Source organism: Lipophrys pholis (genome assembly GCF_963383615.2).
Source record: "Lipophrys pholis genome assembly, chromosome: 12".
NCBI lineage: Eukaryota > Metazoa > Chordata > Actinopteri > Blenniiformes > Blenniidae > Lipophrys > Lipophrys pholis.
In genome coordinates, this window is record NC_137641.1 from 6048200 (window position 1) to 6074079 (window position 25880).

The following is a 25880-nucleotide window of genomic DNA, read 5'->3' on the forward strand; positions in this document are numbered from 1 at the left end:
CCTAGTACATCAGGATCCTAGTAAATCAGGATCAGAAGAAATCTGAATCAGTAACTCAATGTTACTAAATCAGAATCCTAGTAAAACAGAATCACAGTAAATCAGAATCTTAAGGCGTGTTTCCACAGCACAAACAGTGCAGGAATGGACTGGTATGGTCCGCTACGGTATGGTCCGGTACAGTACGGTATGGTCCGGTACGGTCCGGTACAGTACGGTATGGTCCGGTACAGTATGGTATGGTCCGGTACGGTCCGGTACAGTATGGTAAGGTCCGGTACGGTCCGGTACGGTCCGGTACGGTCCGGTACAGTATGGTATGGTCCGGTACAGTCCGGTACGGTACGGGTTTCCACCGCAACAATTTGGGATTTTCCTGAAATAACTGCTCCAAAGGTGGAGGCTTTTCCGCCACCCCTCCATCGGGGTACTCAGGACCATGGAGCGGGTCCAGTTTTGAGGAGCCGTTTGCTGATTGGTCAGTGATTTACTACCCGCCCTCAATATTTTAATATGTGGCTGTATGAATCCTCTGTTGTTAACAGACTCAGCTTTGCACTGGTTGGTTTTTTAATTTAGTTTTTTGCTGCTCAACTTTCATGTTGGTCCCTAAAGGATCGATTTTAAGGTTCTTTTATTAGTTTTTAAGTGTCTTAACGGTACGAGCTGGTCCAAGCCCCGAGCCCCGGTGTCTGTCCTGGCATCACTTCCACCATCTCTGCCTCCATGTGGAAGTAGCAGCCATCACAACCAGCGGAGCGAGACCGGCACCGACCGCCTTTGTGACGCCGGAGTGGCTCCGGGGTCACAAAGGTCTCCGCGACGTTCGCTCTGTAGGAACCAACATAGAAGTTCAGCTGCAGCTCTGTGGCTGCAACACATTAAAGTAAAAGAACTAAACAAGTGGAGCAAAGCGGAGGATGTAAACAACAACAGAGGATTCATAAGGTCCAGGTCTGTCGCCCCGGCTGAGATCACTGTTACACCGTCACATATCTACAGAGCTCTAAACCCCGCCTACATTTTAACCCTCTCTCTGCGATGGAAACACCACTCAAATTTCGGTCGGGGTCTGCTTTGCCGTACCACTCCGAATCGCTCCGTTCCTTCCCTGCACTTTTTGTGCGGTGGAAACGTGGCTGAGGGTCCGTCCACACGAGGGCGCTGATTCACGTAAACGAACAGTTTCTGGCCGATCGTCCACACGAGGAGTTTTAGAAGTGTGTCGCTCACACCCCGAGGTGTGGACGGCAAAGACGATCATCTGTGGACAAGCGATGATGTCCTCACCCCCCTCTCCCCCCCCACCGCGGTCCGTGATGTCATCAAATAACAGCAACAATCACGTACGACAAGCTCTAGGTGGCGCTGCAGAAGCTGCTGACTCTAGCAGCAGGAGGACCAGGAGCATAGACCTAGAGAACTCAGAATTACATAGGAGTGTACTTCTAAATTTCTATGTGCTCCATCTCTTCTTTTGCATTTTTGGTGTGTTTGGTGAGTCACAGCGCCCCCTAAAGGCCTGGCATGTGTACTACATGCCCTAAAGCCTCATGTTGAGTCGTGTTCATGGTGACGTGTGGACAGAAGTTTTTTTGAGAACCTCAGGGAGATAAAGATGGTTTTGGCTCGTGTGGATGTGGCCTTAGTAAATCGGAATCTTAGTAAATCAGGATTGTAGTAAATCAAGTTCTTACTGAATCAGAATCCCAGTAGCCTAATTCAGGATCTTCGGAAATCAAGATGTTAGTGAATCAAGCTTTTGTATTGACTAAAATTATTGTTAAAGACTTTTTATATTCAAGTATATAATTTTCCTAAATTCTGAAAGCTTTACACACTGCGGCCCTCTGGCGGGCCAGGGAGCGTCCAACAAGGGCGCACACACACACACACACACACACACACACACACACACACACACACACACACACACACACACACACACACACACACACACACACACACACACACACACACACACACACACACACACACACACACACACACACACACACACACACACACACACACACACACACACACACACACACACACACACACACACACACACACACACACACACACACACACACACACACACACACACACACACACACACACACACACACACACACACACACACACACACACACACACACACACACACAGTCATTCTGGAGGATGTTGGAGGAATTTGGGAGATCAGTGTGAAGCACTTTGCTCTGCGTTGATTCTGACCTGCAGGACAAAGGCTTCTTCTCTGCGCTCGGCTCCCTCCGTCACTGAGCTGAGTATATCACAGAGACTATATAAATCCATCCCTGTCTCATTGTGCCCGGCTCCACAATGACACTCTTTATATTTACTGTGCCTGTGAATTCAACCACTGTCATTTATTCAAGTCTTGGACTTGTGAGGGAGTGCAGAGGATCGCTGCAGCGTCGGAGGCTGTAAACAGACACACAGACCACATACATGGAGAAATGCTAATGAAAAGCAGCTATTTGTCCTTTGATTATAATAACGCGGATGCTTTGCAGCTTAATGTGCCTGATCCCAAACTCTGTGAAGTCCCATATGAAGTCTAGACTGAAATAATGAAAGACCGGAGAAAATGATGACGGTTTGTCGTTTGGTCAGTTGAGTCACCACTCAGACTCCAGAGCCAGACTGAAATGTCTCAAAAGCCAGTGAAATCCCGAGAGACGAATTCACTCAGAAATTAGGCTTCATCAAAGAACCATTTAAAAGCTTTAAGGCTTCCGCTAATAAAGGAAGATCAAGTCTGAAGGCCCCTTCATGCTACCAGTGTCAGCGAGTGTCGGCCCGTCGCGATAATCAATAAATGAGCTTGATCAGTTTGCCAGGCTGGATAATGTTTCATTTACCAAAGACGTCACTGTGAGCAGCTCATTCTGGTGTTAGTGAGCGGCTCTCACAGTTTAATGTTGTTTTAGAGAGTTGCCAGATTTCTGAGCCTTCCAGTGAAAACCCAGTAAGACTCACTGTAAACGGGCCTGAACATGTCAGGGGGAAAACAGCCAATCTGGCAACATCAGCCACCAGAGTGGCTCCGCCGCATACGTCATCAAAATGTGAAGCATCACGACAAAAACAAGTAGAAGACAGCAGCTCTACCTCAGACTCTGTCTCCACCATTAATACTTCATCTTCCTATGGTTACCGTACTTTCTGGACGACAAGCAGCTACTTTTTTTTTTTTTACATGCTTCGAACGACTCGACGAGGACGACTCGGCTTTTTAAGGGTTAATAGCAGGTGATGCGTTCAGGTGCATCACGTAACTCCAAAGCTCGCAGCAACATATTGAAAAAAAAAAGAATTATAAACTCGATAATTTTTGGAACTATGAATGTAGAACTATGAACTGAACTAGTTCATATTAAAATTTGTGAACTGAACTTTGAACTGGTTCATGTAGAAACTGAACTTTCCCAACACTGCCTGTCAATCACTCTAGTGGGGGGGGGGGGGGGGGGGGGGGGCACCTGGCACACCTGAGAGCAGCATGAGACCCGTGAGGAGGAGAGGGAGAGATGAGGTTGTTTTGATTCTTTATTTTGGATATTTACAATCTCTTTTTTCATAATACAATTCCTATTTTAAAATGTTTATTTATCTTTAAAACGGTATACTTGCATTATTATTCCATTATTAATATATTAGTGGAAAAATTGTATCAAAACGGCAATATTATCGTTTATCCCAATAATTTTTGGGACAATTTATCGTCTAGCAAAATTTGTTATCGTGACAGGCCTACGCGAGTGTGCTGGAGTGTCCGCAGGGCGCACATGATTGTGGCCATGCTTCACTCTGGGCTCACTCTGGGCTCACTTCTGTGCGCGTTCCATAACATAACGTAAGAATCCCGAAACTATCTCCCGGCGTTTTCCACCTTTCCTCAAGTACTTTATGTTTCACTTCAGGAGTTCTGAGCCTCTGGATCTTTATTTGCTTTTACATTGTGATTGTTCAGACGGGGAGACGGAGGATCTCCTCACACAAGCGTCCGGTAGTCTCTGACGCATGCAGTCCACGTGCAAAGGTCGCACGGTCACAAAATTTGGGCTGCGCGCGGCCCACCGCACAGGGGTCGGCGCAGACACTTGCGCAGGGGGGTGGATGACGATTTTGAAGACGCAAGTAATTTGCGTACATTAGTAGCATGAAGGGGCCTTAATAGACCTGCAAAATAACACAGACTGTTGAAGTACCTTAAACTAATGAATATACAACATAGAATCTGATCCTCTGTTTTTGACATGTTTAAAATGAGTGCAAATCAGCAAGGTGCACTTCCTCAGCTGGCTCTCCACGCCCTTTATTTCTCGGCTTCATTATAAGATATTCCCTCAGGTGTACCTCAAAATTTGGCAAAGGCCCCTTCGACAACGTTTTGAGTGAGTTCACATGGCTTTTGCGTTTTTGTTAGAGCAACGTTTCACAAGTATGTACAAATTTCTAGCTTTAAAGGTGTTAAAATAAGATACATTTTCCAAATACTATGGGGTACCTGCCATTGAGCGTCACGGTCTAAGAATGACCTGAATTTACTGACATCTTTGGCATGCATTTGAAAACGTTGTGTAAAATATTGTGCTGAGGCACAATATTTAGTTTATTTTCAGATTCTTTAATTAAATAACTGAAAGATGCCTTTCAGAACTTTCAAGAGATGATCCTATCCTTTATGATCCTAACGTTTTAAAAAGCGATGTCTGTTTACATGAAATTGGCAGAATCACTGGAAAGTTAGCATGCCAGGCCACGGGTTGGTGCTGTTGGTTGTTTTTGCAATAAAATCACACACACATGCAGCAGAGAAAAATATCATATAAATTGATAGGAGCATACAGATATTTGTATAGGACCAAGTTGGATTGTTATTACGGTGATTGTCAAAATAAAAGTACCAAGTCCAGGAGAATATGGGCTGGTAGTCATGACACCACGGAGGAATCGTCTACTGAGTGTGTGCACAACTAGTTACTATAGCCGTAGTGTGCATGCTTAGGAGTAGCGTTTTCAAAAAGTTGTTTCCCCCCCCGTTTCCAAGGAAACAAAATCAGAGCAAAGAAGTCGGGAGCCGTTTTCAGAAAGTTGCAGTTTCAGTTGCTCTGATCACTGTTGTCGTATAAACGGACACCGAAAAGCAAATGAAAAGTTTATGGCATGGCAAAGCATAGCACGGTTTGGCACGACATTGTATAACATGGTATAGAACGGTACTGTATATGATGGAATAGTTTTATAAAATATCATGGATATGCTACGTTAAGCCATCTTGGATTTCTGTTACTGGTGTGGATGTTGTTAAACTACTTATTTGGGCAATAGTATTTAAAATGTTTTCACTCTTAAAAAAAGAAAAGTAGCCATTCAATAATTTATTTCAGAATCAATAAAATTTTATTGGATCCTTATAAAAAAAAATAAACACTTTAAAAGCTTGCACTGTCCCTGCCTGCAAGCACCAAACAATCACACTCCTGATAGTTTCTTGTGTATGACAACAAATAATAAACTGAGCAGATGAAAAACAATCCAAACATGCATATAGTGCAACAACTAAAAGAGGCTTAGAGGCACACAATCATATGCCCCTGCTCCTTATATACAAAAACATTCGTGTTTAGATGTTGATCACATAGATCTTATGTATGATTGCGTTCGTTTGCATTCCCACAGACATCCAGAGCTGCAGAGTCGCACACAGGAACCCCAGCCAAGAAAATAATAGCCCCTCTGTTTCTCCCACAATCCTTTCTGGTTCCTCCTCTGCGACATCCACCCCTCCCCCAATCTCCCAAGGAAGCTCCATTTCCTGTTCCTATTACCCTGATTATAGACATCCCCTCAAATCCACAGGTACACACTCAAACACTCACACACACACTCAGCTAATTTAGCTGATCTCAGATGGCCTAGAGCCAGCGAAGCCTTTATCATTCATCACCGGCTGACTTTGCTTCGGAGTCACTGTGAATCACATGGGAACGTCCTTCACGACCCGGCACGCACACGCCACGATGTACACCCCTGTCATTTGCCTGTATTTGGTTTCACTGGATCTCCTCCGCTCAAATCAGAAACAGTGAATTACGTAGCTGGCTATTTTCCAGAGCTCGGGGAACATCTGCCCTGGAAAACCAATAAGTGGATTCGTTCGCTCCGGACGGAAATGGCCTCGCGAGTCTCGGAGGGATTGGCATATAAAGTTGTCCATCAGCATCTGGAGGGTTCATATTGTACTCAATCACATGTGTGACAGGAGCAGGCGAGGAGGAGGAGGAGCAGGCGAGGAGGAGGAGGAGGAGTTTTAACATGTACCTCAAATATCCCAACAAGTGCTTGATGGATGGTCATGAGAATCTGAGCAGACGTTCACAGTCATGGGAGGAAGAAAGCTGCGGGCTTTGGTCAAGACGAGGCTTTACTCCCGGCATTCAGGCAATAAAATAACAACAGGTACATAATATTTTATAGATGTTTGGAGACTGTAGGATGAACAGACCCTCACTTTTTTCTAACACCGACAAATAGGCTAATATTTGCATTTTTAAAAGAAATAGTCCTGTTGGTGATGGGTTTATATTGATGATGATGATTTTAAAATCGGGGCCCAGTTTACAAGTCGTTTTGAATGGTTAGAAAAAAATCGAAACCAAAAAATCTTTCTTTGCATTTTGGAGGTCTGTTTACGTGACTACATGTTCAGAGCCACTGAAAATGGCTCCCAAGGTGAAACTTTTAAAAACGAGTTGAAACGAGGGAAAACTAAACTTTTGGAAAACAGTCAGACTCCGTTTCAGTGGAAAAGGAGGGAAACACAATTTTGGGGAAATGCTACAACTTTGTCTCCATGGAAATGGACAAAACCGCAACTTTTCAAAAACCCTTGATTTTCCTGGAATGGGGGAAATGCAACTTTTCTGAAACATTCATCTTTTGGGATTGAAACACGGCTGTTTGTGTGTGAAGTTTATCGTTGTGTTCAGCACAAGATCTCAGTAAATGAGGGCCTCAGTGTTCACCGAGACAAAACCAACACATTTCAATGTGAAAACGCTTTTTTTGTTGTTGTTTGTTTTAACAGAAGTAATCAGCATCATCAAGGAAGAAAAGCACTTTTGACAGAAAAAATCCCATTCTGCACCAAACTGCTACCTCTATTGATTCTACAGTTGTACATTTCATGAACTCGTTCCAATATTGGAACAAATTGAACTTCAGCAGAACACCAGAGACCAAGCTTACAGATTATTAAAGATAAATAAAGAATACATGCTGTTCTGTGCTCTGGCCAATGCACACATCTAAAGTGCGTACACATCATTAATCTGTAAACAAAATCTTGGAATTTCCCATCTAAAGTGGTTGAACCCTCCCAGCAGTGCGTCTGCTTTCAGTCCAGCTCCATGTGGTCCTGATTGATGCTGGCAGAGTGCCAGCATCAATCAGGACCACAATAAGAACCCTCCCAGCCACGCTTATCGAAACCCAACGAGACCCCGAATCGGAGTGAACAGCCTGACCCGGATCTCAGAACATCCCCTGTTTGGCCTTCCAGATGCCCCACATAAATGAATAAAAAAAAGATCCGACTCAGCACCTGTCGGCTTCAAAGCATCGCTCAGCTACAGTAAAAAAGAAAACACACCCGACTGGCACCTGCTCATCTGTAACATATCTAAGCAGTTATAAAGCACTTTAAGGCTCCACACAGCCTGTGAGCAGCGGCGTCATTAAACCGCCCTGGAACTCCACAATAATGTATTATAAAGTCAGCCGATGACAGACAAAACAGATCTCTGAAATATTAAAGTATCCAACCATCTGCGGGCGGTGTGAAGACCGACTGATCTAATGGATGTGTGACGGGTTGGACTTTGACCCTTCAGAAGAATGAGGTCAAAACGGGGTTGGAACCTTCTCTGCACCATGTGCTGGCATTTAACACAACGCAGGCCAAGGAGTGACGCTTCAGGCAGCCTGCAGCCACGAGAGGGTTATGAATATCAAACACTTCCAGATTTCTCTCTTTCTTCTTTTCATCCTCTTTTTCTGGCTCTTTTATTTCACCTATTTTTTTCTAGTACGAAATTGTTTTGCGCAGGAACGGCCATGATGAGCTGAACTTCTGACGGGCTTTAGCCTCGGTGTTCTCATTGCTTTCCTCCTGGGGTGTTTGTGTCTTCATATGGCGAGGCGAGCACAAGAGGCTGAATTCCTTTGCGATTGGGTCTGAAGGCAGAGGAGGATTGGAGGGACGAGACCAGATGAAGTGTGATTGAAAACACACCAGCGGCGAGGTGAAGCTTTACAGAAAGTGTATGAAACACATCAGTGGAGCCCCTCCAGAGTTTAAGAGGAACACTTTAGAAAATAGGTTTAAGCTTTAAAAATACATTTCATAGACGCCTAAAATACATCAGATGTGTCCCGTCTGTGTAGACGGAAATCCTCATCGAAACTTTTCCGAAACGAAATTGCATAAACGATTCGTTTCCACTTGAAACCTTTTCGGTCTAAGACAGGGGGTCAGCAACTTAGCAGAATCTGTAAGTGCAACTTCATAAACTCAGCATCAAATACAGTTTTTTGTGTCAAAACCACTTTATATATGGACCTTCAGAGGTTGTGTCAGTCTCATTTTAAAGTTTCAACGTGGAACAATTGAAGTACAACACAGAAAATGTCTATTACTCAAGCCGGCAAAAGGAAAGTCGTGGTGAGCCAGCCGAGGAAATGCGTCTCATCATAACAACAGCAACATCTCTGTGTATTAAACACCGGCATTGAAATATGAAATGTTTTCAGAGGTGGTGAAAGGGAGGCTGGATCAGGTTCAAACCTTAAGAGTATTAAGTCCAAAGAATTAAAGAAATGATAAAGTATCAAGCCCCGTCCGAAAGGTCAAGTTATGAGGATTCGTCCTCCACTGAGAAATCACACTTCTCATCCACATCCGCTATTTTCATCGGCTTCCTCTTCTCCACATTCATCACTTCATCCACCATCTGTCCATCCTTCACCGACACAATCCATCTCTCGGCTCCTCCCTCCCTCCATCCATTCATCTCCGTCGCACCCTGCCTCCCTCCTTCCTATCGCCCACTCCAGCATCTCTCCTCTTGTTTTCCCACCGCTGGTGTCAGATTACACTTTGTGAAACTTCCAGATGTATTATCAGGAGTCCGGTTTGGGGGGATTTTTTTCGCACCGGTCCGATAATCATCTGGGTTTACGAGCTTGAGACCCACACATGACATCATCATCCCCCCCCGACGGTTGTCAAAGCTTTCATCACCCCTCAGCCATTTCTCTCCCCGTAAAGCAGCGCTGGTTGACACTCTCCTATCCGTGTCCTTTTAGCAGACTGAATCTGCTGATCACAGCAGTTTTAACATACAGGGAGTGGCTGGGAGGAGGAGGAGGAGGAGGAGGAGGGGGAGGAGGGGGAGGAAGGACGCAGGGCTCCTGGGTTACATCAAACTAAAAATACACACACCCAGGGGGTCAAACAATGACCTCGTTCCAGAATCAATAATCATGCATGTTATGAGGGAAACACAGAGAGAGAATTCTGTGTGGTGGGTCGACTCTGAATCAGCCTCACAACGTCAAGGAGGTTTATTTAGCAAAGTCAGTGGAAGTAAAGAGACTTTGAATGAGGAAAACATTGAAAATAGGGAACTATCACCCAGAAAGCTGTTTGAGTCGGAGAGATTTAAGAAAAATTCTGATGTGCAATAACATTTAGCAATAAGCAAGAATAACATGTTGATATTTTAGGTTTGAGTTTTTATTCTTTCAACACATTTTTCCTCAGTATTTTCTTTGGCAAAGACGAGATAAAAAAAACCCAAACCTGACATGTTCACTCTGGAACAAGGGTGTCAAACTCTTTTGAGTTAATTTGCCACATTCAGTGGGTCGGACCGGTAAAATAGTGCCATAATTAAGCTTTAGATTCAAACGTTAAAGTTTTACATTGTTGTGGTGCAGAGTAGATGTAATGTAGTGAAATATATATCTATATTCAAACAATTACCACAGGAAAAAAAAGTCTACAAACTCAGCATGAAGCCATTTTTAATGAAACCTTTTGGTGCAAAATAGAATGAAATGTCACCAAAAAAACTAATTCTCCTATAGCTGTTGCATTCAGGGTGTTTTTACAAACTCCCCGTTGTTTGACAGCTTTTCATTACAGCATCGCCGATATCTCAGCTCGGGTCCCAGTGTTGAATTGTGTCGCTCCCCTTAGAGAATTTGTTCATACAAATGGGGCTTCATACCGCCAATTATAACAAAATTGGCCAAAACTAAAACAATAGCAAAAACCCTCCAAATTACTTTGGAGGGTATCATTTCTTAAGAAAATAATCTCAACATGAATCCATTTTTAAACACGCCAACTGGTGAAAAATATTTAAAAAAAAGTGGGATTGTAGGATTTTCCACCTTCAACATGCATGTCCTCGCAGTAGAACTTTAGTCAGCTCGTTCTACACTGCAGCATTACAGATCTCTCTACTCGGGTCTCGGTGTGGCGTTACATCTGTCAAACTCATTTTAGTTCAACACAATTTGATCTGGAGCCGTCTGGACCAGCGGAATGGCAGCATAATAACCTTTGAACAAACATTTTGGGACAATTTTACAATTTAGTCTTGCTTTAGTGCAAATGAGCGGGAGACATTGATGGAAAACTCCTACAAGTTGGAAAAATCTGTCAAATCTCAACATAAAACCACTTGCCTTGTGCAGAAAATACAGGCTCCCAATTGAGGCGTTTTGCAGCCTTCGACATGCCTCTCTCAATATTGAATGAATGAAAAAGGGGTCACAACTCTGAAATGGATGTTTCCTGTGCAGTTTCAACCCTTTGTAATGACCCTGTAGGCGGCAAGATCACAGGAAACTATAACTATAGAACCCAGATAAACCATCTGATAGAATGACCTCCAGAGGCTGAAGTAAACATGGGCAGACTGTGGTTTTTATATATGTTCCGTCTTAATGGCATATCATGTACTGATAGGCCTTCTCATGAATAATGAACGTGAACAATTTGGTGTACTTCGCCTTCTTCAGTTACTCAACATAATTCACAGCTGTAGCTAAAGTTTTACAACGCTACTTACCTGTGCTATCTTTAGCTTTATTTGTTTATTTTTTTAATAATAAAGTGACACTTAATCTCCCTGCCGGACTCCCACTTACCAGACATTGATTCCTAACCAATTAAGTGGTTTAAATCTTTATCAGCAATCCAAAAAAGAGAGTGCGACTCGCTCTCTGTCTGCTCTATGGGTGCACTGATGCAATTAGTTCATTGGGGAGAAACACAATATGAATCAGTGCATAGCGAGTTTTATCTGCTTTATGCAGCTGAATAGGATGGGTGTGTTGTTTGCAGTGGTTTGTTGGGAAAATTAAAGCCGGGAGGTAATGAGCTTCACATGGAGACTTAAAACATGGTGTGCTTACGGCCACATTAAGATCGACAGTACTGCTGCCTTGTAACACATTGTTGTAAACTTTAAATATGATGTCCGTAATGCATTGTGGAAATACAGTCTAATTTTCTGTGTACTGTGCATATATTCACCCGGTGCTTACAAGTTTGGGGTGTATTTCGGAGTAAAATCCATCAATTCGGTGTGGCAAATGTTAGGAAAACATGCTCAGCTGAAACAAAAGTGAGGAAGCATAACTGTGCTGTTTCAAGCTGAATTTGTGGCGTATCGACATCATTTTGCAAAGCTCAGAAGTCCTGCACAACCGAAACTATCTGATGATATTCTCAGTGGCGTTATCAATCTCCTGTGAGCTCAGAGGAAGCAGCAGGACATGCGGATGTTAGCAAATTTGGTTACTGCGAGATAAAGCATTTGAAACTCAAAGGAGCAAACATGACTCGGAATTGTGAGACACACCCATCTGTGCTAAATCCTCCAGAGAGACACCAGACCTCTGATCCGTTTGGATAATAACAGCACATTTACACAAGTGATGGTTAGAGGTGTTAAATCAGGGACTAAAAGCAAAGAGCTGACACACAAGACGTAATTATACACCCTCCAGCGGTGTCGTGGTTACCTTCTGTATTCTATATACAGTATGTGGACTTTGCATGTTTTCCCTGTGCATGTGTATTTGGGTATTCTCAAGGTACTTTAATCGAGTGGAAGTTGAAGATGAGTGACAATTTATAAATTATCATATTTTCAGACGCCACAAATCATGTCTGTTGTGGCAGGATATGGCTCTGTAGGTAGAGCCGTCGTCTCCCAATCAGGGTGAATGAGTGAGAGAGTGAGTGGTTGGTGGTGGTCAGAGGGTGAATGAGTGAGAGTGAGTGGTTGGTGGTGGTCAGAGGATGAATGAGTGAGAGAGAGAGTGGTTGGTGGTGGTCAGAGGGTGAATGAGTGAGTGAGTGGTTGGTGGTGGTCAGAGGATGAATGAGTGAGAGAGAGAGTGGTTGGTGGTGGTCAGAGGGTGAATGAGTGAGAGAGTGAGTGGTTGGTGGTGGTCAGAGGGTGAATGAGTGAGAGAGAGAGTGGTTGGTGGTGGTCAGAGGGTGAATGAGTGAGAGAGAGAGTGGTTGGTGGTGGTCAGAGGGTGAATGAGTGAGAGTGAGTGGTTGGTGGTGGTTAGAGAGTGAACGAGTGAGAGACACACACACACACACACACACACACACACACACACACACACACACACACACACACACACACACACACACACACACACACACACACACACACACACACACACACACACACACACACACACACACACACACACACACACACACACACACACACAGGAAAAACTTCCTCACAATAAAAATAACCTCATGATGTCATCATCCATTGGTGGTCACAACAACACATAGACAAATGACCTCACAACAATCCACATGTCAACATTTCACCAGAGGTTGGTCCCCACAGATGCACAAAGATAAACACACACACACACACACTTGATCTCTTGTTCTTCTCACACCAGAGGACCACAAACCATCAGAAGTTCCAAAAGTACTCACAACAACTACATCAAGTCGAAATACAGGTACTTTACTTGGTCAGGGTAGAGACAGCAGCTTCATAATCAGCCATCTCTCACTGAATAACACAAAAACAAGTATTTCCTACCAGTGACACGGCCACCAATCGATGTCACAGGGGCTCAGTTCTTCTCTACGATTTCCTGTGACAAGATACGAGTTGATGAGCGATGATGTATCTCTTCATTCTTCTTTCTTTGTTGGTTTCAACGTATTCTGAGGTTTGAATCATGATCTGTTCGGTCAGTACAGGTTTGTCGACATTTTGCCTTTAATGAAGTTGTCCTCAGCTGAAAGCTCTTGTCTTATGGTGAGAAGTTTGGGTGGAGTCTGCATGTTCCTTCAAATATACATGGGTTTTCTCTATTTACTACAGTTTTTTCCGACAGTACACAAACATGAATTCAAGGCTCACTGGTGACTGGATCAGAAGTGTCAAAACTCATTTTAGGCCCAGTTTACACAACCATTCAAGTGAAAAATGCTTTGCTTGTGCGTTTTTTTTCTCTCAGAGACATTTTGTGTTTACACAGCAACATTTTAAAAACGATGTCTGTTTACATGGAAACTGTTGGTTGTTTTTAGGGAAGCCCTCTGCTCCTCTCAGAAGCGATGGGGTTAACTGAGAAGAAATGAACGTGGGGCTTTCTGAAGATAGCGTCTTGACGTCTTTACGAGAACGTCCTGCTGGTTATTTGGGTGCAGCTGTTCAGCCTGTTGACTTCTGGCTCTTCTTTTCTGTGGAAAGTCCAGTTGTTTTTCTCCAATGAAAGTTTTTATCAGGAGCGCTACGATTAGCGGGGCCGTTCACGCCGGCCTCTCGTTGGACAGATGAATGCCCACACTGCAGCCCCCTCCAAAAAGAGCGCACACACACACGCACACACGCACACACGCACACACGCACACACACACACACACACACACACACACACACACACACACACACACACACACACACACACACACACACACACACACACACGTATGCGTGTGAGTGTGTTTCTCCTGGCAACATGTTAATTTCTCTTGTTCGCTCACAGTTGGCTAAAACAAGGAAATCCCTCCATGCAAACCTGAATCCGGTTTCCCAAGAAAAAGTATCACTGGATCACAAACGACAAACAAAACAAACTTTCAAGAGCAAAACTGGGAAGTTTAATACTGCATCTGTTCCAGTAACACTGGAATCTGTAGAAGTGGAAAACTATCAGCAGCTGTGGAACAATTATCTGTGAGCATTGATAAAACAAAGTGTCTCATATTTCAAATATGTAAAGATGCAGATCAGTAGCTTTATGTTGTAAATCACCTGAATGTGTGATTTCCCACAAGATGAAACATGCTGAAGAGCTTTAACCAGCAGAAACACTGCTGCTATGTAGTTCCCATGTCAGGCTCTGTTGTTATTTTTAGTACTGACACACACACACACACACACACACACACACACACACACACACACACACCCGTTTAGCACCGTCACCCAGATCACATAGCACCCATTAAGAACCTTTCCTGCAGGTGGTGAGCCCACAGGAAGGTGGCGCCTGGCGTGGGACATGAACCCTCTACCTTGAGATTAAGAGTCTCATGCTCTACCTACTGAGCTAGCCGGGGGTGAGCAGAGAACAATATAAACATCAACACAGGGAGAACACGGACATTCTAGTGGACAGACCACCAAGTTAGATTGTTATTATAGTGACTGTCAAAATAAAAGCACCAAGTTAGATTGTTATTATGGTGACTGTCAAAATAAAACTACCAAGTTGGATTGTTATTACGGTGACTGTCAAAATAAAACTACCAAGTTGGATTGTTATTATGATGACTGTCAAAATAAAACTACCAAGTTGGATTGTTGTTACGGTGACTGTCAGAATAAAAGTGCCAAGTCCAGGGGAATAGGGACTGGAAATCATGACACCACGGAGGAAACTTTGTTCTGATTGTCCCTACTGAGCACGTGCAGAAAAACTAGTGACTGGCCGCGGTGCGCAGTAACAGAATTTCTGGGTCTACACGTAGACAGAGCTTGAACAATGTTCCACTTTGGTAGCTGTTCTCAACAAGTTGCATTTTAGTAGCTGCAAGCACTGCTGTCGTCGAAACAGATCCCCAAAAATAAAACTAAAGTTTTATGTTTTCACTTCAGACATTTTTGTGAATGTTTGTCGCAGCATGAGAACGATTTGAACGCTCCAACAGAAAAACAAAGGAGCTGCAGCGATGACTGGCCCTCGTCTGTGTGTGAAAAGCAGAAGCTGTGGTCGTCCATTTCTCCACTTCTCCCTTTAACCTCTGCCCTCCTCATTCTTCTTCTTCTTCTTGTTGTTGCTCTTACTACAGTTAATGCAACCTCCTCCCACCGTGAATTCCATGAAACGGGCCTCCCTGTTGACTGGATCGTCTTGCCGTTTGTGCCTTCCTGCTGTGTGCTCCTGATGCTCTCACTAAAACTGCCAAAGGGTCACAAGATCAACAAACACACCCGAGTGCCTGAGATGTCTGCAAGAGCAGCCAATCGACGGGTATAAAGGCCTTTTTTTTTGGACATTTGCTCCGTATGGAAACAATTACACGCATGTCCTAATGGGGTTAAGACGATGCTCCCGAACTGCAACTTGTGGCATCAGGATGTGATGACGTGTGAAAACACATGCAGAACGCCTGTTTGCACATGTGTGGCTGTGACCCGCCGCAAACTTTAAGACCTTTGGTAAACCGATATGTCGTGTGATGTTGCACCTCCGCGGGCGTCTCATCCGTGCCTGACAGCAATCAGCTTAGGTTTGAGGATTACCGGCCTCTGACCTGGTCATCGAGTCGGGCGCTCTGTTTATTTTACAAGCTTTAGAAGGACATTAATCGGAAGATCAGGCTTCTAAACACTTCAGGGAGATTCTCCCCGCCGCTCAACCGTCACTCAGAAAACACCAGCTGCTAACTGCCGTCTTTTAGGACCGGGTCCGGGAAAACCATTTTCTGCATGTCGCTGCTAAAACCAGGCCTCTTCTGCACAGGACTGGACATTTTCAATCATACGGCAGGAAGAGTTGGCACAAACAGAAACCCCAGACTTTCCTTTTTCCTCCCTCGCTCATTTCTGCGTCTGCAGTGATGGCAAAGAGACGAGACACAATGATTCAGGATGACTCAGTCCTGTGGCCGAGCCCAACCCTGGAACACACTGAAGGGCAACACGGCTGAAACAACAGAGGAACTCTGTTTACAATCGCTTTAGAGCAAGACTCTGCAAACGACTGGAAGTCAGGGATTTAGTAGATTCTAATACCAACACCTTGTTCAACCATGAACAATATAAAAGTATGCAACTTGCTGCAAATGGTGTGAACACATTTCTTTCTTTCTTCTGCGCATCCATTACGTTTAAGCATTTGGCAACAGATCCACCAGAGGGCGCCAGTTTAAATCAGCATCGTGGCAACAGGCCAACGGAAAATCACGAGTTCTCACTCTAAGAAACCGCTTGCACAACAACGTTTTCAAGTCAGTTGTAGCGTTTTGGGGATTCGTTTACGTCAACGTTGCTCGGAATGATTGAAAATGCAAAATTTCTAAAAGGGATCCTGAGGTGGAACTTTCTGAAAATGCTCTGAATCCATCTCTGTGGAAACGAGGTAAAATCCAACTTTTATGAAACGCTGCCGTAGTAACTACTAGTTTTGCACATGCTCAGTAGAGACAATCAGAACAATGTTCCCTCCGTGGTGTCATGACTCCGAGTCCATGTTCTCCTGGGACTTGGTACTTTTATTTTGACAGTCATTGTAAGAACAATCCAACTTGGTAGTTTTATTTTGACAGTCACCATAATAACGGTCCAACTTGGTGGTCTGCCCACTAGAATGTCCGTGTTCTCACAGTGTTAATGTTTACAGCTCGTTGTTCTCTGCTGCATGGGTGTGTGGTTTCAGTACAAAAAGAAACAGAACTCAACATGTTCTGGACCAACATGAAAACTACATCATTTTCACAATTTCAGAGACCGTTTTCAAAATGTTGCCGCGTTAATGCAAAACCTTTCTGAAACAAAAATGCAATAATGATGTGTTCTGACTTGTGTAAATGGTGAATCAGAGAGAGAACAAGATGGAAGTCAGTGAAAGCCATGACGGCAACTGCAGGAGAGGAAGCACCAATATTGGTAATGGAAAAGAGGCACAATCACATCTGATTCTAAACACTGCCCCCATGGTCAATGCTGGTACTGCAACTACTTTTACTAAAAACTCTGCTGGTCCCAGCCTGACCTTCTACTGGTACATCTTTAACCTTTGACCTCCTGCTGATACATAGTTAACCTTTGACACCTTGTGCTGGTACATATTTAACCGTTGACCTCCTGCTGGTATGTATTTAAACTTTGACCTTCTACCTTTGACCCTCATCATAGAATATGGACCCCCCCCCCCTTATAGAATATGGACCCCCCCTCCTCATAGAATTTGTACTGAAATGTTAATAGATTTTAACCACATGAACACCAAACATACAAAAGTTAATGAATAAAACTTTTATTAGAAATCTGTATTACAGAGTAACAAGAGGCTCAAAGTGCTCACACAGGTTCATCATGAACAGGACTTCACCCTCAGCGTCAATTTGCTTCCAGAAAATGATTTAGGTGACATTACTGACCAAGCTTTTGTGTCAATCATTTTGTTTATTTGTTGAATACATAAATGACCCCATGAAAATAAAACCTGAGTGAGTTGTTCGGTCCTCTACTGCAAAACTCAGGTCAAACTTTTTCATTAGAATTGATGCATCTTGAAAAGTTTTCATCCAAATCTTCTTAAATGTAATGACAACGTTAGTGGCCACTAGAGTTTGGTGTTGGTGAGGATGTGTTCATTCTTTCTTCAGTTTATGTTGTTCATGTAATAAAGGACCAGTGAAGATATTTAGAAATCTTTTTCAGACTTTTCAGAATAGTGTGAAATCACATCTTAAGTTTACATGATGTATTTTGTTACATATCAGAGTAACTAAACCCGAATACAACACAATTAAGACCTTTTGATCCTTGTTGGCCTGGAAGAATTAAAATGAGTGCGTCTTCTTAGTGTTTCTGACGAGCTGACAAATCAAGTTCAAAAGGGAAACTCATTTTTATTTTTACAGAACAATAATATAGTCTGAATTAATAAAAAAGATTTATAAAACTCTGTTTTGTCCCAACTCTAAAGAATCAGTGATATTTATCCTTGACGATGTTGTGTACGTTAGAAATATTTGGATTGATCAATTTCTTGGTCAAGAACATTTGAAATGCAAAAAAGAAACAAGACACCCATGATGAGCACTGCTATACTCTGGGATCTCAACGGGATGGAAATGGGAAACTGAGGAGAAGAAAATAAAAACGCAATCAAATGTTGATAAATGTGTTGTGTGGGGGTCATTTCCTTGTCAAGAGCTTTTATTATAAGCACATTTTTGTAGGGAGTCCGTATACAATACTACATCAGCATCACTGCAGATAAGACACTATACCTAATGTCCAAAATGACATTTGTTTTCCTTCTATGAAGCTAAAGTAAAGAAATATTTAGAGTTTTGCTTGAAAAATAAGTTTCAAAAGCAAATTGACAATGAGAAACTGATTCTGGCTCGACATTTGTTCCTCTTACATCAAAATCAAAAGACAAGTGTTTCATATGTCATCCCCACAGAGGCACAAGAGCTTCAAGAAGTCCATCCATCCATCTGTTTATCCATCCATCCATCTTCTCCCTCTTATCCATTCCTGGGTGGTGGGGGTGTCAGTCTGAGCACCGCCACCCAGATCACATTGCACCCATTAAGAACCTTTTCCTGCAGGTGGTGAGCCCACAGGAAGGTGGCGCTCAGCGTGCTTCCAGAAGTCATTCCAATGAAACACAAGGCTGTCATTAATCCTGCACATCCAGTACGCATGGTCTTATTGACCTGCACAGATCCTTCCCGTCTGCAGTTGCTCTTCACCGTCATTCATTAACAAACATTTGCCACTTCTTCCCGCAGGCCAAAACTTTCTGACACAAACCACCAAAACATGCTCCTGGCAAAGCTACAGAACCGTGCAGCTATTTCCATTCAGCAGAACTTATGAAAACCTTCCAGGAAAGAAAAACAACTTGTGTTCTTGTCCTTGAATGATTCTGCATCAGCGCCACTAAAACCAACAAAACTGCAGAGACCCTGTATGGCAGTGACATGCAGTCATTATGTGGTGCGCTGGATATGCTGGACCCTGCAGTCGCGTGTCATATGACAGAGCTTTTACCCGCCACATGCTGGGTTTCGTCCCCTGTGACCTCCAACTGGGTAGAAAAGTTATGAGAAACTCGTGTGAAGGCAGGAAACCTTCAAGTTGTTGGCACATCGAGGCCTCGTGTTTCTGGTCTGGTTCCTCGGTGCTGGAAATCCATCCAGTCTGCCGACTCGTTCACAGTCACCAACACAACTTTTTATTAGATAAGACCGTGTGAAATCTGACCCATTAGGCTGGTTTATTTGGAAAGAAATTCACTCAATTATTTGTCTGCTGTACCAGAGATTAACTGTTGACACTTATCAATGGCATTTCTGCCATTTCCATTTAAATTGTATTTCAAAACATTACCGTGTGGAGACTCAACTTTTCTGAAATGAAAATACAAAAATGAAGCATATTCACTTGAATTTTTGCTCAAATTTGGTGGACAAATAAAAAAAAAAAAACGTATAAAAAAGAGATGAAAATGTTTATTTACATGTAATTGTGTGAAAGCTTGGGGACGGGTTGCAGGCGAGACTTTTGTGTCGGTTTGGTTCTCCCAGCTCCCGGAGCTTGTGTCTGTTAAATGAATAAACTGCTGCGCTTCACATCATCTGATCCAAACAAGAGTCACCAGCAGAGGAGAGCTGGTCGGCAGTGGAAGTGAAGAATTGGCCGCTTATCTTTCATGTTTGTAGAAAATACTAACCAAATGTCCCATTTTATTCCCATAGCTTAGTACGGTGCATGTGATGTATCTGTTCTCAGCAGTGAGCGGCGTTGGATAAAAGCTCACTGTTCAGGTAAGTAACCCAGCATAGAATCCAATAACCTCCAGATTAAAGCTACAACCGTCTGTGAAAACTGGTTCCACAGAGCAGAGAGCGAGTCAATCACATGGGAGGAAACCACATTTGAGAAGGGAGATTTTTGCAGTCATAGCCGAAGGCACAGAGTTTTATAGACAGAGAAGCATGTGACTTTTTAAAAATGTTTGACAAGTTCTGCCAATTTCTTGCTTTGCTCAATGTCACCACATTGTGTGAAAGGTTTTCCTGCAACAGCGAGTTGGAAATGACCAATAAAAAGGCGCCTTAGTTTCAGTATTGACAAACCACTTTCACTCTGCACGGGTCTGCTGGGGAGACGTTCTGGTTTTAACTGGCATCATAGTTCAGGTCATTCAGTGTGAAACTGCTTCAACTTACTAGAAGCCGAAGCTCCAAATATCACTGTTCTAATAAATGAACTACCCTTTTATTGCACATCCTCACCACTTGCTAAACACTTCACATTGTTAGTTTGATAGGATCTTAGCGGCAACAGCTCAGTTGTTTGTCTGGAAACTTCAGAATCGGCAGTTCTGCTTTATTTGGTTTCAAAAGACATTTATTTGATGTCTTTTGTCTGCTCGTGAAGTCGCTTCAATCATTTCTCCACCCCGTTTCTTCAGATCCAAAGCCAAGATCTGTCCCTGGACATGGACAAGCGCATCACACGCCGATGAAGAGAAATAAAGAAAAGGCAGTTAAGTGGACCTTCAGCTGAGGTCACTCTGTCACACGTTCATCACAGCCTCTTATCACCGACTTGATTTTCGCTCCGCAGAGCGTCTGTGTACACTCACTTTTACATGTAGAGAGAAACCACAGTGCCGACGTCCTTCCTCACAGTTGGCCTCATTCATCTCACAAATGACTGAGGAACGACGGCGCTACTGAAGCCAAACACGCCATCAGACGGGCAGGAAACATAAACTATGAGCTTAGTGGTGTTCAGCCGGAGTGATGTAAAAACCCTGCGGCTTCAGCACTTTACATACAGCAGAAGAGCTGATATGAGAACAGTATGACCTCGGCCCGGGACCCTCTTCCACCCATCGTGTAAAGGATCCATCTTAAGCTGGTGCATAAGTGTAATAAAACCAGTAACATATTTAATTGCCAAAAGTGGAAAATAATATCTGAGGCAATTTTCTAGTAACAGTCCAACATTCATTAAAGCAGCATTAATCAAATTTCCGGGGGGAAGGGGGGGGGGGGGGGGGGGGGGGGGGGTTGTACATTTTCTGCCATTATTGCAATATTGGCTACGACATTTCAAGGCATCACTTTTGCATTTTGGGTTTCAGAAAAGTTTTGCGTTTGCACTGCAACATTCGTTTTCCCTCGTTGGCAAGGAGATGGAGACGGAGCATTTTCAAATGGTTGCCTTTGCCCGTTGCATCTCACCCCCGTTTCCATGGGGATGGAGTTGCAGCCTTTTTGAAAAGTTCCACCTTTGGAAGCCACTTTCCAAAACTTGGCAAAAAACGTTGTTGTGTCAACGGAGCCCGAGTTTGAACGCAATGCAGTCGGTCTCCAAGTTTAAGATAAAAAAATCCTGTACATGATTTATGTAAACATCCATCCCTCCATCTTGTCCCTCTTATCCGTTCCCGGGTGGTGGGGGTGTCAGTCTGAGCACCGTCACCCAGATCACATTGCACCCATTAAGAACCTTCCTGCAGGTGGTGAGCCCACAGGAAGGTGGCGCCCGGCGGGGGACATGAACCATGAGAGTCTCATGCTCTACCAGCTGAGCCAGCCGGGGGGTTATGTAAACATCAAATCAGAAATGAAGCTCCAAACTAAAAATAATATTAAAAAAAAAATTTTAAAAGCAAAGACTTGATCAATTTCTCTTGTATCATTTATGTAAATCAAAAAAATCTCAAAGATGGAGAATGTGGACTTGGTTTAGTTTTTTCCTCTTCGGGAATCGGAAAACTGTTGTTTGGCATCAGTTTTACACTGGCTGAACTTTTTCAATAGTTTTGAAATCCATTCCAATGACTGAGAACATGATCTCAATACAACGAATATCACCTCAGTTTGTTTGTAGCTCACTAAAGGAAGTGACGTCGTGGCGTCAGACAGACCTCACAGACCCCCCGACACCGAAGGTGTGCCTCCTTAAATAAGCCCAGCCCCACCCTGAACGGGGCCAATCAGGACAGGTTGGGATAAACAAATGCCCAAGGGGTGTGTAACCCACCCTAAATTAACATTACTGAAAATTATAATAATAAAGTACCGAAGCAAACAGAAAAATCATAATCACATTCAACCTTTATACAATACACTGTTTTAACCAGTCACCAATTCCCCACTCTACATATTTACACATAAATATACAAACGTGCACCCCTAATAAAACAGATGACATTCAGGTCTGACTCAACTACTACACTGATAAAAATATCCTACTAGATACACTAAAAAAGAGGCAACGTTTTTTTTTTTCTGTTGATAAAGAATGATTGTTGATGTTAAAACTACTTTTTTTTTTTTCCATAAAAAATTGGATCCAAGTAAAGTGAACGTAATGTCAAGAAAATGAAGCCAAAGTAAAGTTTGTATAAATTACTGAATTTGTCAAATGTTGTGAATAAAAATTTACAAGTATAACTAACAGGAATTTATTATGTAGGTCAAACAAACTAATTAGTTGCATGTATTTAATTACATTTTTAAGAAAAATAAACTTCATTTTGTCATGTACATTAAACTTGACCGTTTGCTGTAATCTACTTTTTAAGTGGCTCAATTAATGGACAATATAGTTCCCTTTATTTAACCCGCATTCATGGATATAAAGTCGAATTTCACAGAAGTGAGCTCTCAGAGATTTGTAGTATCACCGTGTATTTTGTGTCACGTTATGGAAAGTAATCATATTTCTGGAAAAAAAGACTTAAATGTTGGGTATTTTTAAAGCTTTCAAATCTCAAAATGAGTCAACTTGGACCCAAAAGGTTTGAAGAGGTTAAAGTTAAACTGTCTGGGCAGCCGGGGAGGAGAAGTAGACGTATTGTTAATGACGGAGATGGCTGGGTCCACCGCCAAGTCTCGCCTAGCTCATAAATTCAATTCAGAGCTTTAATGTTTGAAGAAGTGCCCCCCCCCACCCCACAAGCTTTCAGTGAGCCGCCTCCTCCGCTCATCTGCAGCAGCATCCCGTGTGAACGAGAAACGAAGGATTCCACAATCCGAGATGTGGGAAAGTGTCGGGAAGTAAAAGCATCGCGGCGTTTCTGAAGGAATGTCGAGGGATTGGATTGTTCTTATTGTCCAGCTACTGAGCATGTGCACAAGTATTAGTTACTATGGCCGCGGTGACCAGGACCTAAAGAGGCATTTCACAAAAGTTGTGTTTTTCCCCCCGTTTCCATAGAAACTGAGTCCACCTCAGGTGCAGTTTTCAAGAACCTTTTTTTGTAATGAATTTTACTGTTTTGGCCATTTCGGCCCGTTGACTTTATCATGTATATTATGTATTGATTCTTTTTGACATTTTGGCCGTTTTTCTTTGTCATTCTAAAATGTTTCAGCCATTTTTTTTTAGCAATTTCATCGTCTATAGCCTCTTCAGCCGGGAGGTAAGTGTCCGTTTGAGAAGGAAGTCCTGTTTCCACACAATGTTTTCATGTGAAAACACAAAACTTTCATATAGTTGTTGAGAGCCCGCTTACATAGCGTCCCAGCATTTTTGAAAAGTGGCCTTATCAGTGGCTTCAAGCACTGTCGTCATGTAAACGGACCCCTGTAAACATTACAAAATGTTGACAGTTTCACTTGAAAATGTTGTTCGGAATCAGAATTCCTTGTTCGTTTCCAAAGGGAAAAGTTTTACAGCAGATTTGAACGAAGCACGACTTCTGACCCGTCATGCTGTCGCTGTTTTACAGTGTAGGTGTCTTCAGCTTGGCCACTGCGGTCTGACGTGTGCTGCTGATGGAAGCCAGATGGACCAAACTCAAACCACCTGCGGCTCCTCATCTCCGTATGGAATTTATGGAGATTAAATGCCGCCACTACAATAACCGCATGTGGGCCTCTGAGGCAGCTCCCACGGCACAACGCGGGATCTCCCAGTATGGTCTCAAACCCAGATTCTAATCCGCCGCCGGCTCAATCTACACAAATCCACCAACCGGAGCGAGTGACTGGGGGCTGATCGAGCTAAACGCAGGGGCTTCAGGGTTAAATAATGAACATGACTGTGTTTCCCAATGTGCCGATAGGATGGTAATTACTCGCTATCTGAGATTTGACTGATCCCTGCAGACTTGCACACATTCATTCCTAACTTGATTCTCTGCTGGCCGTCACAAGCCGGCATCACATGGAAGCGAGGCGGGGACTGTTTGGTTTGCTCTCCTTCTTCATCCTCTCTTCATTCCCTTTCCTTCAGGTCTGAACCGATTGAGCATGACATATATCCCTGACTGTCTCTCTGGGCTCACTTTTGACCTCCTGACAAATTAGTAACTGCTGACACCTATGGTTTCTGTGAAAGTATGTGACTTGCCAAGTGAAGAGGGTGATTTCAGATGTTTGTTTGCTTGTTTCTTTGAGGCAGGATCAAAACTTTTCCAGGAAGTCTTGGCAGTGCTGTGTAAACAGTGGCATGCGCAACATTCAATTAGTGCAGCAGCTTGACAGTGAGGCTTTGCTGTGATGTGCTATGCTGCTCGTGCTGCTGCTGCTGCTGCACGGAGAAACAATTCAGTGCCTCTGCGGTTTCCCTCTGCAGTCATAATAAATGACATCTGGGCAGTAGGGGCGAATTAAAAAAGTATTCCAGGGCTGTGTCAGGACACTGTGGTGCCACCACCTTCTAAAGGGGCAATCTGAGTGACGCACCTAATGCGTGCTTTTTAGTAGCGCGAGTCGGCAATTACGCACGATCCAAGCCGTGCGTAAAGACGCGCCTGGAGACTTTGACGTGGAGAGGAGAGGGCATTTTGTCCATGCGTAAGTACTCATAAATAATGAGATTACATCTGAGAGATTACTCACCAGCAACTGCCAGTGCTGTCAAAGTGAAATGTGGACTCCCGACGAACATCCTGAAGCACGACGCGTGCCCAGCGGCTTCAATAATTCCACTTGACCTCGCGTCGAACTGCGCGGAGATCCTCGGAGAAGTGTAATCTGTAGAAGACTAACAAGAGCGGGCACACATATCATGCGCTGCAGCATCCACAGCTGTGTTCAAGCTCCTATCCTCTCAGGGTCTGATGAGCCGAGCTGAGCTGAGCGGGACTGACAAAAACAGGGAGGGGCAGAAGGAGGAGGAAGAGGAGGAAAGAGGGGGCGGGTGGGGTAGTTGTGAGGAGTTCACTCATGCACAGGACCTTATAAGCTGCATTCGTGGTGCTTGGCTCGCCACAGCAGCGCATGGGAAAATCTTACCAGCCTCAATAACAGCGAGCGCAGCGGCGTCTGGAGACGCGACAATTAGTCCAGAAAAGCTTGACAGCTGATGTCCTCAGTGCTGCACCAGGACACATTATGACTGTCTACAGACGGGCAGGGGAGGGAAGAAGCTTTCTAATCAAGTTAAAACCACTATATTCTACTCAAATAGAATAGGCAGTTTATATATATATATTTATATATATTTATATATGAAAAACTTTAATCTGAGCATCAATTCGGCCACTCAAGTGACATCTGA

The 25880-nt window shown here is 43.5% G+C and overlaps 1 protein-coding gene across 1 annotated transcript in view; it reads right to left on the bottom strand.

Moving 5' to 3' along the window:
• LOC308117932 (integrin alpha-1-like) overlaps window positions 1-25439 on the bottom strand; it is an 84419-nt gene extending 58980 nt beyond the window's left edge. The window contains 1 exon segment of the mRNA XM_080477052.1: window positions 25220-25439. Coding sequence (XP_080333178.1) covers window positions 25220-25268 — 49 coding nt within the window. The 5' untranslated portion in view covers window positions 25269-25439.
• Between the last annotated feature and the right edge of the window lie 441 nt (window positions 25440-25880).